We start from the raw sequence: 15,503 nt of genomic DNA, 5'->3' as shown, positions 1-15,503 counted from the left end.
TTCTCCTCCCTTTGCTGCAGGAGGATCATTTCCGTGGAGTTTCTGGTCGTCCCCCACCACCCGCTTGCTCTGTGTTGCTTGGGTTTTCCTTGCTCATCCCTCGCTGAATGAAACAAAGCATGTTTGTGTTTCCTTCTTCACAGCTCTTATTAGAATTGGTGCTGGTGTTTTGTTTTGCTTCCTCGCTAGAAGTCAGGAGATGGAATTTTATTTATTTATTTTGACAAGATACAGGGAGAGAGGAGACCCGGTGCCCGTTAGGAGGCTGGCGTTTCTCGCATCACACTCCACACCTGGGGCGGGGGGGGGAGGGGGGGGGGGACAACAGCCCTCTAGGATGGTTCATCTGAGTCTGTGCCCTCTACCCACCTGGTGGCTGTGTCGTGAACTGTTACTTTAAAGAGTAGTTTAGACACCAGCCATGTTTGGGGCAGGCTGCTCCTTCCTGCAAAGAGAGCAGCGCACGTGAAGGAGCCCACGGTGGGGGAGATGCGGGGAGAACGCGGCTCACGGGCTCAGGTTTTAATGTGCAAACTCCGGGGAAATCCTATATTGACTGTTCCGGGGCGCGCAGCAGCACTGAAGAACCCTTTGCAGACGGAGTGCTTTGCAAAGGATTCTAACTGTTTCTCTTAAAACAAAATCTGTGGCAAGATGTTTGAAATCAGCAGGACGCTTAATGCTGCTTTGTTAAATAATGAGGTAATATTTTGTCACTTTTTTCTGGGCAGCATCTGTTTCCCCCCCCCCCCCCTTCATTTTTATCCCCCTATGTTTATGAAGGATTCTCTTTTTTTTTCTTTTTTCTTCCCCCTCCCCCCTTTTTTTCTTCTCCTGGAAGTCAAGGAATACAGTTCACGCTTCCCTTTCTGTTCCTTCCTTTTGGTGCTTTTGGAGAATTTGGTTTGTCTTTTCCGTTTGCAGCTTCAGCCGGCTGCTGTTCGCTGGCCCATTGTGCCACGTAAGGCTTCTGCGCTGCGCGGAGTAGGGAGTTATTAACGCTGAATTGGCTTCTGGTACAGTCCATCTGGACCCTGTGTGGGAAAGCTGGCTGCCGGCGACTGATGCTGACATGTCTGCAACCCTTGGGATGTGTGCATGGTGGCAAGGGGCTGACTGATAGGAGAGTCCTCCTTTTAAGGGAAATTGTTATTAATGAGTCCAGAAACTGCTCATTTATGGTAAGAGGGATCCAGCGACGCTGGCGGCCCCACAGCTCCGGGGTGTCATTTTTAGGTCGCCTTAGCTGCCCGAGTGAGACAAGTTTATTTCTCTGGTGGTGGAGGATTGTGGCAGAAGGAAAAAAAAAATCCTGCATGACTGGGAGACTCGCCTGCCTGATTCTTGAGATAATATATTGAGAATCTGTTGCTTTACAAATGTCACACCACTGATGGAGCGGTCAGCCCCTCACTCTGAAAGATGAATGGTACTATTGGAAATGCAATAATAAGGTTGACTTTTCCCAGCAATAGCATTCGGCCTTTGTCTTTAGAGAAAAGGCCTCTGAGGACATTTGTGCATTTGCTTGAGGATTCCCTTGAAAGACTTCGGAGTGGAGGGTTTTTGGAGAAGTGATCAATATACAAAGTGCATGGATTTTCCAGCCTCGCAAGCCAGCTGATTACTTGGGCCGTAGTGCACAGTCCTGCTTCAGCTGAGCGGCCACAGCATCTTCTGATACACCTGATGGTAATTAATAGCTCGCTGAGCGTGCTGGGGTTAGGCTGGATGCGGGAGAGTGGTTTTAAGAAATTCTGACTTTGGTAACCTCCAGAGAAAGGCAAAGGAAATATTTTGCTCTGGAGTGAGCTGTTTTCATCTGTGTGTTTTTCAGCCCTGCGTTCATGGGTTTCTCCTCACAGTACTCCGTGTGGGGGAGATGGCACTCAGGGCTGCTGTCATTGATTTAGGGCACCTGTCCCTGCCCTGCGTCTGTGTGTTGCGCTCTGTAGAACACTCAACCTAGGACTTCATCCCGGGAACATAGTTCAGCAGATCCAGTAGTACTATTGTGACTTGTACGACTCTTTGTGTATTTGCTAGAGAAATTATCTTAAAAGTTTACTTAATTCAGTCTGGTTCCACTTGAAGGGATTATAGTTTTGACATTTCTACTTTTCTGTTTCATGGATTTGTATTTCCAACAGCTCGATGCGTTAATATTCAACTCTAATTTTCCATATAGTGTACCCAACATGTATTATTTCATGGTGTATCTGTATTTTTCAAAGCGTGCATATCTAAGCGTGTATATTTATGGGTGTGTGCTTGTGAAATAGTAGCTGGGAGACAATAGTTCTAATTTTTTAAATGTAAAGGTTTTTTCCTTTTTGACTAATTTTTCACGGGCCCATCTATTCTCGGACTTGGGGTCCAGAGTGTAGCATGATTTTCAGTCTGTATTTCTATTCTTCCCAGGCCCATCTCGCTGCCAAGTCCAGCCAAAATTTAAATTATGTTGCATTATTTCTTTAGTAACATTTGTTACCTCTCTGTATTTACTGAAGAACAAATTGACTAAACTATGAATTAAATAAATAGTGATAAATTAGCTTTTTGGTTAGAAGTAAAGCATAAGTTCCTCAGGTAAGCCACCTTAAAACCCAAACCAGAGCAAATTACTGTACCACTGAAGGCTGGTATCACAGAGGTTATGAAATGCACAACATAGGCAGGCGGACTGTATACATCACCACACACTTGCTAGATGTCTCTTTGCAAGTCTTTTAAGAGGCCGAAGGAAAAAGACATCTTTTGGAGGAGAGAAGCAAAATCACGTGTTCAGTCAGCAAGATGAGCACTTTGCACCGGTCATGAAATGACGCTGTTGTTAAAAGCTTGCTTTACCATTCTTTATAGCAGTGAGGATAGTAAAGAGAGATTGTGTTTTAGTGGATTTTTAAAAATTCAGATCATGCCCCATCCAAGTTGAGAAATAAATTCATTTAAATAAATCATTCATCATTCTGTGTTTTGAAAAGCTCAGACAGAAGGCAGAAAGGTAGAGGCTGACAGCTGCCCTCCTCCCCGCCCCCCCCACCAGCTTTTTTTCTTTTTTTGTTTATTAGGAAGTAGTTTTCTGAATCAAACTTGGAGGAACCCAGTTTGTGGAGCAAACACAATCTCAAACTTGCTTTCTCCTGAAACGCTGGCCTGGTTAACTGCAGAAGGAGCATTACTTACTAAAAATCAGCAATATTAGGAAATAATAAAGTTAAAATGTAGATGTATTAGCACATTAAAGTGCTTTTGTTGTATCTTTAAGCCTAGAGGCAGATCATTAAATATGCATTTCGCTAGAAAGCAACTGTCGAGAAAGATAAGGTGGTTGAAAATATTCTATCCTGGAAAAGCCCTCTGTCAAAGGGGTTTGGCGTTGCAGCCCTCAGGACAGGGGAAAGGGGGGACACTCCCACCATTAGGGTTTGCAAGCAGCGGCCGTCCGGTGACCTGCAGTTGTTACAGTACTTTTGAGCTAGGAGGAGGGAAAAGGTAAAAATACAAGTATGGCTGTTGTTGCTTCAGCCTGGCCTTAATTACCAGACACAAGAAGCAGTTCAGAAATCTGGTCTCTGTTGTTGTAGAGGTCACCAAATCATTAACATCGTCAATCTGGCAGTAGCTAATTTAAATAGCACCTGATGTTGCAACGCCTCCCTTCGTTTTCCCAGCCAATCAGATCCTGGCTTCGGCTGACAGATGGTCCCATAAATGGATGTAAAAAGGGGAAGCTTCGAGCCAATTTCAGCAAGGCTCTGTTCAGTTGTTCTTATCTACATCCTAGAATCGGGGGTTTCAGCTCACTGCTCCTTTTCTTTCTTTTTTTTTTTTCTTTCTCTCCCCCATCCCCTCCCCCCAAATAATTGATTTACTTTACAATCATCCACATTGTGTTTTGTGGATCTTTAAATATATATAACAATAGTAGTCATTTAAAAAATATATCCTGAAACCTTTGCAAATTTTAAAAGAAGAGTCGAAGCTCTGCGAGACCCAATATTTGCCAATAAGAATGGTTATGGTAGGTATGACTAGATTTATAATCTGTTGTTTGTGTTGCTGGAGGGAAGAAAAGCATCTACACCTTGACCAGTCTTATGCTTGCACAAGAGTTTAGTTCTCTGCTGCTGTTTGGTTCCTACATTTACTATCTCTTTTGTGTAGAGAGTGCCGGTAGGTCCTTTTATTGAAAAGCAGTGGGGAAATAGATTGTCATTTTTAACAGGTCATTGTCAGTTTTCCCTTCAACATAAAGGAGGGGGCTGGTATAGAGGGGAGGTGGACTGAAATAATTGCTGGTTTGCTGAAAGAGGTTATATTACATGAGACCATATTGGCAGAAAAGGCTTTTTTTTTTTTTTTTTTGTAAGGGAGAGGGGGGTTTGTCTATGTGCCTGGGTTTTGTGGGGCTGGAGGTGGATGCAGCGGGGCTAGGAATCTCCATTTCCATGCTGGAAATGTAAAGCTTGAGAGGCAGCTCCTGGATCCTGAACGTTGAGATGGGCAGTGGTGTTTCGGGGGACTGCGCAGTCAAAACGGCAAAGAGAGTGATTTATTTGGGCTTCAGTAAATGCTGCATCTTGTATTTCAAAGAGTTTCCTGTCATGACCTCATAAAAAAGAGGAGGCGGCTTGTATGTGTAGCGGTGCCTGGCGTGTTGAGTTGTTGCTTCCTTCCCTGGGCAGCAGCTCTGTAAGAAGGAATGTCAGCTTTTACATAACGTTCCTTTCCGCTTTTGACACACTGTGTGAGGGTCCATCTTCTTCTGATCACAGATGGAGTGGAATGGCTTGAAGATGGTAAGTGAAAATTCAGAGGAAGGCAGCTTGGAGATTCCAGCCGTGTGTGTGTGTGTGTGTGTGTGTGTGTGTGTAAGGATGATGGACCGTGCATCGTAAATCACCGTGCAGATCGTGTGTGTGTATGTGTGTGTTTATTAGTATTTCTCTTTTCTGAAAGCCAGAATCCATCTCCAAGTGTAATGGCACTGCATGCACACAAGGCACACACACTGCCTCTTCCATCGAACACACATTTAGCCAAGCAAGGTTGGTGCCTTTTTTGACAATCACAATGTCACCGTCGCTGTTGGCTGGCGTGTCCACCGCCTCTGTGAGCTTTCAGCAGAATTACATGACTGTTAAAGTTAAAGGCACATTTCTTTTTTAGTCTCCTACTAGGAGTGATGGGGAAGGCTGGATATGAGGGGTGGGGAGGTGGGGTTCAGTACCAGCAGATGCATTTGTGAAACAGGACTTTGGGATGTGGAAGGGGAAGTGGAAAACCTTTCTGCCAAAGTAGTAAATCTATTTTTAGTATCATCTTTTTCGGGGGAAAAAAAAAGAAGCAGGGAAACTCCTTGAGTGCCGCTCCTGTCGCCTGATGTTGACCCCGAAGACATGGCACAAAATGGCACAATCAGATGCCACGGGTGCCCACTTTGACTTTGAATTTCACCAGCAATAGCTTTCACGGGGGCTTCAAAGCCGGGTGTGTGGGGAGGCTGTAAATTCATATCCATCTCACTTATTTTTTGCTAGCAAAGCCTGGGGAGGACTTTTCGCTCTGCATAGATGTTATAACAAAGCTGTGGTCTTTTTCCCATTCTTAGAGGATTGCCTTTGTCTGGCTGCTTGTTTTGATGGGTGTAAAACAAATAAGATTAGACCGAGCAGCCCAACTGAAAGCGATAGCTGGGAGGAAAACCCAATGAAAGGTTGCCGGGGAAACGAACAGAGGAAAAGCCGAGTCGGGAGCAGGTGGCTATCATGAGAACACACTGCAAACAGTGTAAAAAGGGGGGAGGACAGGACCTCGATTATCTTTGCTGTTCTTTGTGGCCGGCCCAACTTTAATTATTCTTTATAAATAGGTGTTAATTACATTTCTAACTCTGGTTTACAGTGATTTTTAGAAATCTATTTTTAAGCATCTGTTCTGTCTCTCCTGGGTTTTTGTGTTTTGTTTTGTTTTGTTTTTTTGTTGTTGTTGTTGTTGTTGTTGTTTTTTTTTTTTGGTTTAAAAAACAGAGAGGGAAGAAGACGAGGGGGAAGGGAGGGTAGGGAATCTTGCTTTTTTCCCCCCCTTTCTCTCTCTCTCTCTCTCTCTCTTTCCCCCTTTTCCCTGCTGTGAAATTGTACGTGCGAAAAATCGCAAGGAATCCTGTGAGGCCATTTGAAAAAAATGTAAATTATATTGAATGAAGTTGACGGAAGCATAATAGTGAACTCCCACAGCTGATAGGTTCTGCAAATGATTTCTTAGAAATTTCCAGCAAATATCCATAGGAAAAATATAGGTAGAATAGATTTACCCTAAAGCAATGATTTTGTGCTAGGTGATATTGGTGTTTTTACTAAATCAGATGTTGATACTACAATTCCAGGGAGTTCATTGCATCCCTCATTTTATATCCTAAGTAGAAATTACTTTTAAAAATAATAAATGAAAAACTGCATTTTGGCCTTTGCTTCGTTTACCACTCTATACCTCTAACCACAAGGTCCATCAGGCTGCACCCTTGCAGCAACTGCAAGGCATTTGGTCCTGGGTCTGATCTTGGCATAAACTGAGTGAAAAGCTAATTTTTTTTTTTTTAGTGTCTCTGAACGTCTAGGACCCGTGCGTGCGCTGGGTGACAGGCGTCTCTCCCTTTTTCTCTGAGTGTGCTTTTCTAGTAGGCTCTTTTTCTCGTGATGGTGGGTACCAGAGAACAGAAAGGTATAGTGCTTAGGCGAATAGGAGGTAGCATAAAACCATGATCTGTTATGGTTCCTTCCAAATTAGATACATGATCATGTAGCTAATGTTAAGCCCAAAAATGAGAGATTAAAATTATACTGAAATATGTTAAAAGGTTAGGAAATATAGTTGGCTTTACTGAAGGTACTCTTAATTTTTACTCTCTCCATTGCAAATCTCTGCACTCACCGCCCCCCCCCCCTTTTTTCCTTGCAAAGGGCTTCTTTTTGTTTTGTCTACTCTTGAGGAAATATATATAAACTTATTTTTTGTCATATGTCGAACACTCGAACCTTTGCATAGCCATATATCTCTTAAAGATTAGACTAGTTTTTTATTATCTCTAATAGAGTTTTTTTTTTTCTGAGAAATTTCTATCATTTTTTAGTTAGGGGGAAAATCGTTTCCATAAGAACTGTCACCTTGTCATGGGTTGTAAAAAAGACACGTGGTTCTACTGCTGACCTTTCTTGCTTCTTTGTCTTAAAAATATTAATGCCTACTACCTGCATGTGGAGGTGTGCCTTTATGGAAACACAGGGCTGAGTGTGCATTTATTAAGAAATGAAAATCTGATCAGAAATATTTCTGCAAAAAACACCTGACTACATCGCAGTTTTAATGATCAGAATGTCCGTATATATCATTGTAACATCATGGCTACATCGTTTAATATTTAAATTTTTAAAAGGATAAAATGAAAATAGCTAGGGAAATGGCTGAGAAACTGCTTTGAGAATCACAGACTTATAAGATAATTTTAATATCTCGGTTAGAAGAAAAAAAAAGCCTAACAAGCAACTTAGCCACTCATTTCTGTAGTCCCATTCATTTCTAACTGCCATTCATTCAAGTCATCGTCCTGGCCAGATACAGATGAACTTGCTTCTGTTTGATAGTTTTCCAAAGCCTTAAAAGTTTTTCCTCTCCCTATAGCCCTTTATTGGTCCTTTGAATATTCAAGGATTTTGTGATGAGAGGAGGGCCAGAGTGTTGTGAGCTAATAACAATGGAATTTTTCTCTTAAGGAAAGAGAAAGAAAATGAGCTACGCATCTGCGTTTGAGTTCGTAACTCAGTCTTGAAAAAGGGTTTGAGACCTGGTTGACTTCACGTATTTTAAACTTAGCATTTCTGTTGGGGGTAATCTGCTTGACATTTCGAATCTAGAGATCATGCCTGAATAGTGCTTTGTGTGTATGTTCAGTGTCTCTAAAAGAATTTGTGGGTGAATCAAGGTGTTTTTCTCAAGTAAGAATTACCACTAACAATGAAAAGGTTTCCTCAGGGCAAGTCCTTTCTTTGGTTTGATTTCTTCCCTTTGCACTTATTTCTTTATTGTGGGTGGATTCTTTTCCTACATGTAGACCAAATACTGTTCCTTCCATGAGAATATATGCTGCTTCACTTAGTCCTTGGCATCTTAATGCCTTATTTTAATAAAAAAAAAAAAAAGAAACAAATTGTGTGTACCGCAACTAAGGAATGGCGGGGTTGATAGAGGTCATTGTGTGTGGACGGAGGTACTTTGGCCTTGATAAATTTCTTCATCAGTTCCAATGATCTGTGGCCACCAGGCACTTAATTTATATGCCTGGACACTTAATATGTACATTTGTTGGTGAGCTGGCCAGCGGATGCTAGACACATGAGTGTGCGCTGGCAAATGCTGCAATGCAGTATTTTTTCCCAATGTCATTAGGAATTTTGGGGGTATAAAGGGGCACAAACATTCTCAAGCTTTTATCTTACTATCTTCCAGTAGATGGACCATGTTGTAAAGAATTGGCCAAATCTCCTTTTAAAAGTGAAGTCAACCTTTTATTGCCCGCTGTCTGTTCTTCCATCCATTAGATAGATATGTGGCAAATATGTATATGTGAAAGAGGGAGATTCTGTGTGTGTGTGTGTGTGTGTGTGTGTGTGTATCTGTGTAGGCATGTGTGTTTCTGGAATCCTGCACCTGTCTTAGGTTTTCCTTATTTGGTATTACCAAATGTGTATACATACTTGCAAGTGTATGTGCATCTAAAAATGGAAAGAAAACCAAACTGGGCTGGCTTCCCATAAGAAGTGGCTTCTCCTCCTCACAAACTCCAAGAGTTTTCTTATTAGAAAAATGCAAAACTTAATCAAAAAGATATATCCAGACCCTGCAGACTTCCATTAGTAACCAAACACCTTCCTTTAGTTGCCACTTGAGAAACTACAAATGTGCAGATCCATAACCATATTTGTGATCTCGAAGCTGCTCTCTCAATCAAGGGGATGGGTTCAAATTAAAATGTACATGTATGTGGAAGGAGAGTTGCTTTTTCTTTGGGAGCATTTGAACCTAATCTTTAACCATTGGAAAAACAAGTAGGAGGTAGGGTGCCTGTGTTCGCAGTTCCTGCATTGTTTTGGGAGTTTGTGTGTGTATGTGTGTGCTTCAGAAACATCCTCGTATTTTTAAGATCTCAGTGTATTTTAAGGGTAGAGGGCTATTATAGGTGAGTGGCTTTTTAAGGGTGAAAAGAAAGGTGATCTGTGGATGGGTGGGAGTTATCACAAGCAGTAATTGTCATAAATTACTCATCTAGAAATGGAAAGAGAAAAAGGCTGGAGGACAAGAATGGAGAGGGGCACCAACATGTGGATCTGCGCCTGCCGATAGAAGAGATAATGAGTGAGAAATTTGAACTGGTGCAGTGCGGGAGCCTGATCATTTCTCAGAACCTTGACTTTGCAGGTTCATTACTTCCTTGCTTGCTTGTTCACACCTTTAATTATATCCAGTTTGGGATGCTAGCTAGGGGCACCAAAGATGAGCCATTTTGTTTGTTGTTTACTTCATTAAGTATTCAGGCAGAGTGCTCACAATAGCTTTGGAGCATCAGTGTTAGGAATCAAGCACTTTGGAAATGGAATTGTTACAAAAGAATAAAAAATAAGAAAGCAATCAGCCAGCTAGCTTGCTTTGGATGTTCACTCTGCTTAATGGTAATATTTATGCTGTTCCTTGTACATTCATTAAGAAATAAATTATGCAGTGTCAGTGCTCCTAATATGCTGGTTGCTCCCCCTGCCCCCCTCGCTCTCGCTCTTCTCTCTCTCTCCCCACGCTCCACCCCCAAGATTTTGCCTTTTACTTGGCCATTTTAGGATGGACCATTTTTGCTATGGGGAAGATCATCCTTCAGTTCCTCGTTCTATTTAATACGAGAGATGTTTTCCCCTCAATATGGATCTTTCTCCATCAGGATCACGAAATGCTGAACACCATAAAGGAATCTTTAAATAATTTTTGTTGAGGAAGCAGTGAAAATGTTGAAGAAATAAGGTCAATGTAATTGTTGTGCTTGCGCTTTGTTTTTTGTTGTTTTTGGAAAGCCTTATTTTTAACCACAAAAGTAAAGTGCAAAACTAGCATATGTGATTTTTTAAAAATGGAAAAAGATTACAAGTCATAGGTCTCTCTTAAAAATAACTCACCTGGGACTCTTGGTTTGAAAGATAACATTTAAACTCGAGTTTAATTTTTTTAATTATTCATGTTAAAGCTATAAAAATATAATTCATAAATATATTTTTTCTATAAGAAGTTTAGTTCTATTTTCAGGATATGAGGAAGCAGAGAAACAATTCTAGCAAGATGCTGAATTCTGAAAAACACACCACAACGTGGAGGTTGCCTCCTCTCTGCACTTTGTGGCGTTGAATCCACTCCTGCTCCTTCTATGACTCAGTTACCTTCTGTCGTCTACTGTCTTGTGGCGACTAGCCCTTGAAGTTGTTTTCCCAGCTGTGTTCATCGAGGAGGCTAGGCTATCATCTGTTGAGGACTTACTATGTACCTTTCTCTGGAAGGTGGAATTCAAGGTCACCGTTTCTTTTTCTTCTGGCACTGATCAGAAGACAGAATAAGAGTGTAAGTAAGTCCCTGTGGTTGGGGCTAAGGTTCAGGTGAGGGCTTGTAAGGTTGGTTGTTACGTAACCCAGTTTGTGTCAAGCTATGGGAAGAGATCTGTTGGAACATTCAAATACACAAATGTTTTCTTTTTGTATTTGTAAGAGCCTAGGCATGACTCCAAAAGATAGAAGTCAAAGATCTTCTGGATATTTTTGTCTGTAAGGTTCCATGTATGGAGATGTTCGCTTCCAGGAAAGGTAAAGTTTAGACAGGAGTAGGAATTTGTCTTTCTGTCTGCTACCCATGAGCTTGGCTAGAGCCAATCAATTTTACAGAAATGCAAAGGCTGTTCTAACAGAGATGCTTCTTTGAGTACCTCTCCCTCATGTCACCTTCCAGGAAGGACCTCAGAAGATAGTGACCCTCTTGGCAGGCCCTTGTGCAAACGGTAAGTTTGCACATGGAGCAGATGTCATAGAGTAATGTCGTGATACACACCCACATCCTGCCTGCAGCGGGGTGAGGATGGTATAGATGGACAGCCACGATGCCCAGTGTGCTTGGGATGTGCCGATAATGACTTCTCAAGTAGCCTGTTTTCCTAAGCTGGCAGTCCGAACCTTTAGAGTTTTCCTTTTTAATTTGTACTTGAAAATTAACAGGCTGAGTTGAACTTTTCTCTTTTCAAGTGCCCCCTTTGAAGATGCAGCAGTAGTAAATACAGCTTTAATGATAAACTTTAGCTCTAAGTGCTATTTAAAAGTCTGTCATGGAAAGCCTGAGAACTTGCAATCTTTACTAATGAAACTTTTATTAGGAGAGTGCTCACTTAAAATGGAGTAAACGACTAAGTCCCTGGAATGTGTGATTTTGACCAGATTTGACTCATCCTCTCTTATGTTACTTTTTGTAATGCAGCCAACCACACATCTAAAATTCTGGATATTGTACTTGTCTTCAATATTAATTATCTCTGTTGATGCACTGGGTACAGACAGTACAATTCCCACAAGTCCAGATTCTTACTGTAACACCAAAACAAAAGTGATATTTATGAATAATATTGGGAAAGTTGTCTTCATAGTAACCATTCCCCAAAGGAAACTTTACATAAATGTGCATTTATTATTCAGGATATTAAAAGGGAATCCTTAGCTTTTACTTTTTAATTTGGGCTAAAATATGTAAATTGGTTTTATTTTGGAGTTGCTCTGTTTTAGGTGGCTTTGGGGGAGGATAACTTTCCAGCTTGATTATATTTTAATCACCTCTGTAGTAGAAAAGGTTCCAATCCTGAAATCAACCTTGTTATTGTGATTAGGACCCAGAGGGCCAGTGTGCAGATGGAGCTAAAAGCATTTACATCGACTTGTACGTATGTAGAAAAATTAGATTTGTTTCTGCTAGATACCACTATCCCCATGTCCTTAGTGGCAGGGCCAGCTCAGAGGCTACGGAACCACAAGTCTTTCTCTGGATTCACAGGATCTTCATGGTGTGCCTGGTACAGGCAACCAACTGGAAAGGTTGCATCTTGTTTTAAGAAACCAGGAAGTGCCAAGGACTTTGAAGTCAGGTGGACTGGGGCTAGAATCCTGACTTTCCCTATTAGTAATTGAGTGATCTTGGATGAGGTCCTTCAGCTTTCAAGCTTCAATGTCCTCATCTTTAAGAGGAGATGAGAAGGCCTGACTCACAGGGTTTTGTGAAGATCAGACGAGACACAGTATGGGAAGGCACCAGTCATACAGCTGACTACTAAAGATGCCTAGAGAATGTTAGGTCTCCTTCAGTCTCCCTGTGCCAGATGTCCTGGGGAGAAGTGACATTGAATGCTCTCCCCAGAACTCAAGGAGGGTGGGGGTGACATACAGTAATTTTTAAACACAAACAAGCCCTCAGTTCTTCCCTGGAATTGTGTGGCTTTATTAGGTTTTCTGCATTCTCATAGACTTTTGCAAGGTGCATTCATAGTCCCCTTTGGAATTAGAATTAACTTGGGATTTAGTTGTTAAAAAGAGAAAAAAGGTGAATATAAAATTAATTTTAATCAGCGCTGTTTTTTCCTTTTTTAATTTCATGAAAGAGTCTGTTAGGAAATTCAGAAGTCAAGCAGGAAAAAAAATGGGTTAAGCTAATGAATACAGTCTCATCTTTGCTGTCTAAAATATATTATTATAACCTGTGAGCTATTTGACTTTGGCCCAGAAACCAGCTTACTTTGGAGCTATTTTTTTTCCTCTTTACCACACCAGCTTTTTTCTTCTATCCCTCTTATTTCCCCAACAGACTGAATTTTGAAGTCCTATTTTTCAAGGAGTGGTGAAGAGGTTGAGGCAAAAAGTGGCTTAATGAGATTTTTCTAACTTGCCATCAGTTTTCTTTCTCCTGCTTGGTGAGGCAGGATGATGGATGGCTTTGGCAGTGCAAATAGCTCTAGAAGCGATTGCATTGACTGGAGAGGTGTGGGAGATGTGAGCAGAATGCTGGCCCTCAATTTATGACCCTCCCATTTGCAGAAAGGAAAGGACAGGACGAGAGTCACCATAAGGGCCTTGATGTCACTGCTGATCACATGCACTTGGGAAGGGGTAATGGGAGTTGTCAGGACCGGTGTTAGGCCGAGCCTAATTTTGTGCCTTTTCCCCAAGGCTCGCAAAGGGGGAATAAACAGGCACGTTCAATAAAATTCACAGGTTGTTCTAAAATGAGACCTGTTGCTGTTACCAATGAGGGTGAAGAAACCATGCAAGTAGTACCTGAAGGGGTTCACGACTGAAACTGAAAAAAATATGTAATGTCCTTGGAACAGTATTTTAATGTCATGGATTTGGGATTTCACTTTATATGATCATGAGAAGATTGTGAAAGGGAGTCATTTTTTTTCCTTCAACTGAATCCTTAAAATCAGGGGAAGGATTATAAATTGATTTGATCCCCCAAGCACCATTTTGCAGGACCTACGCTTCTGTTAAAAAAAAAAAAAAGAAAAAAAAAAAGACTCTTTACTGTGAAACAGACAATAGAATTTTTCTCTTTCCACGTGTATCTATTTCAAGGCTTCACCAAGTTCTTCTAAGGATTTTGCAAGCAGCCTTGTGCACCAGCTTTCTGGAAGAATTTGGTTGATTTTTATAGCATGTTTTGGTACGGGGGGGGAATACAGTAGTGGAAGAAGGGAGCTTGAATGTAGAGAGGCTAGAAGATGTTTGTGCATAGGTTAGCCTAGAAAAATCTCACACCTATTAATGGTGGATCAAAAAAAGAAGATTGGGTGAGCTATTTGAGCAGGTGACTGGGCAGGAAAGGGGCAGGTGGATATTCTTAGGATCTCCTTGCTAGATAAATATTTATATTTTGTTTATATTATTAAAAAAATTGCCCCATATTTAAACCAGTACTTGAGTCTCCACTCCTTTATGCTTTACACCTTTGGCTTAAGGTTATCAGCAAGAAGAAAAGACTTTTAGCTTAGAAGAACTTTAGTAAAAACTCTTAAACAGGTCTCTAGTTGGTGGATTTTGGAGACATGGGCTTACAGTTGGCTATAATCATAACAGTATTCTTCCTGAACTATCGTCATGTCAATTTTCCAAGAACAGAGGAGCTTGTATTTCTAGAACTTCACAATTCCCAGCACAGCTCTGCTGTAATGGCTCTGTGACTAAGGAGATGATTTCTCATATTCACTTCACATTGTATCATTTTTGCCCTATGGTGTTGGGTTGATCTCCCTAATGTAGTTAGGGCAGGTGTTGTTAACCCCTTTTTATAGAAAGTAAAGCTCAGCTGCCTGCCCTGGGATACATGTTTAACAGTATCAGACGTCTTAGCTCCGGAGTGCTGAGGAATACGTTCAGCTCAGACAAAGTTAACTTCCCTAGGAGCAAAAAGCAAAAATGAAAGCAAATCAGTAGAAATAATTCCTTTTCTAGATCAGATTTTTCAGTGTGGAATAGGCAAATACAGTTGCATGTCTGGGCCTATGAACCACATTCTGGGTGCCTCCTGGAATGTCACAGTCTTTAAAACATGTTCTAAAATAGTGAGTAAGGACTATGACAGGCAAAATGTGCAAAGTGTCTCAGCAGAGGAGGTCCAATAGACAGAAGAAGAGACATCCCATGCTGCTGGGGGAAGGAGACAGTCTTCAAGGAGGAAATGCCATTTGGGTGGAGCCAGGAAAGATGAGTAGGCGGGGAAATCAGGAAAACGGGGCATCCCGTGTGGAAGGAAGAGTATAAGTAAAGGCACGAGATGGACACTTGCCTAAGGAATGATAATTAGTATGGTGTAAATGCAACACAGGATGCGTAAAGATAAAGCTAGAGAGATAAAGAAAACTTATCATTTAGGAAGATTAAGGTGTCTGACTTGGTTTTAACTTTATTTGAATCAGTAGCTACGAAATGTCTTAGAGACTTATAGTTTCCTGATTGTCTGGGAGGGTTGAGACTTGCCTTTATTGGGTCATGATTTCTCAGAAGTTGAGGTCATCCAAAAGATACTACTGAATTAGACATTGGTTATTTAGAGAGAATTGGCATTAAAGCATTCTTCTAATCAGAGTGTGATGTTATGATGATGATGCTGCTCACTGGTGCAGTCACATCGAGGATTGCTTTTGGGGTTACAGTGCCAAAAAGCACTAGGAGGAAAAAATATCAACTTTATTTCAGATTGCAAAGAAGTGTGCCATTAGAGGAGCACGCTGCATTCTCTCACCAGCTGCTCATGTCATGGGAAAATGTGTGGCCAGAGAAAGGATGATGGTAGTTGGGGAATCAGCTTATTTCCTCCAGAATAGAAAACTACCCACTTCAGACTTCCAAGTGCATGTGCCAGAGCATGCTTGTCTTCCCTGGTAG

The 15,503-nt window shown here is 41.3% G+C and overlaps 1 protein-coding gene across 8 annotated transcripts in view; it reads left to right on the top strand.

Annotated features, from left to right (window-relative positions):
• The first annotated feature begins 533 nt into the window (after positions 1 to 533).
• The window catches only part of ELAVL4 (ELAV like RNA binding protein 4), a 90,229-nt gene continuing 75,259 nt past the window's right edge, over positions 534 to 15,503 (top strand). Inside the window, exons 1-2 of one of the 8 annotated variants that reach the window (XM_038558083.1) lie at positions 4,429 to 4,802; positions 9,326 to 9,474. Coding sequence is in view for 6 of the 8 variants with exons in the window: in XM_038558085.1 (XP_038414013.1) it covers positions 655 to 702 (48 nt within the window). In the remaining 2 variants the exon portion in view is untranslated. Of the gene's footprint in view, positions 703 to 1,667; positions 1,693 to 3,757; positions 4,025 to 4,428; positions 4,803 to 9,325; positions 9,475 to 15,503 lie in introns of those variants that run through there. The other 7 variants (XM_038558085.1, XM_038558078.1, XM_038558081.1 and 4 more) reach the window with 7 other exon arrangements.

The sequence above is a fragment of the Canis lupus genome, chromosome 15, assembly GCF_011100685.1.
Source record: "Canis lupus familiaris isolate Mischka breed German Shepherd chromosome 15, alternate assembly UU_Cfam_GSD_1.0, whole genome shotgun sequence".
Classification (NCBI taxonomy): Eukaryota; Metazoa; Chordata; class Mammalia; order Carnivora; family Canidae; genus Canis; species Canis lupus.
Note: the sequence above shows the minus strand (reverse complement) of the source record. Positions and strands in the feature narration are given on the sequence as shown.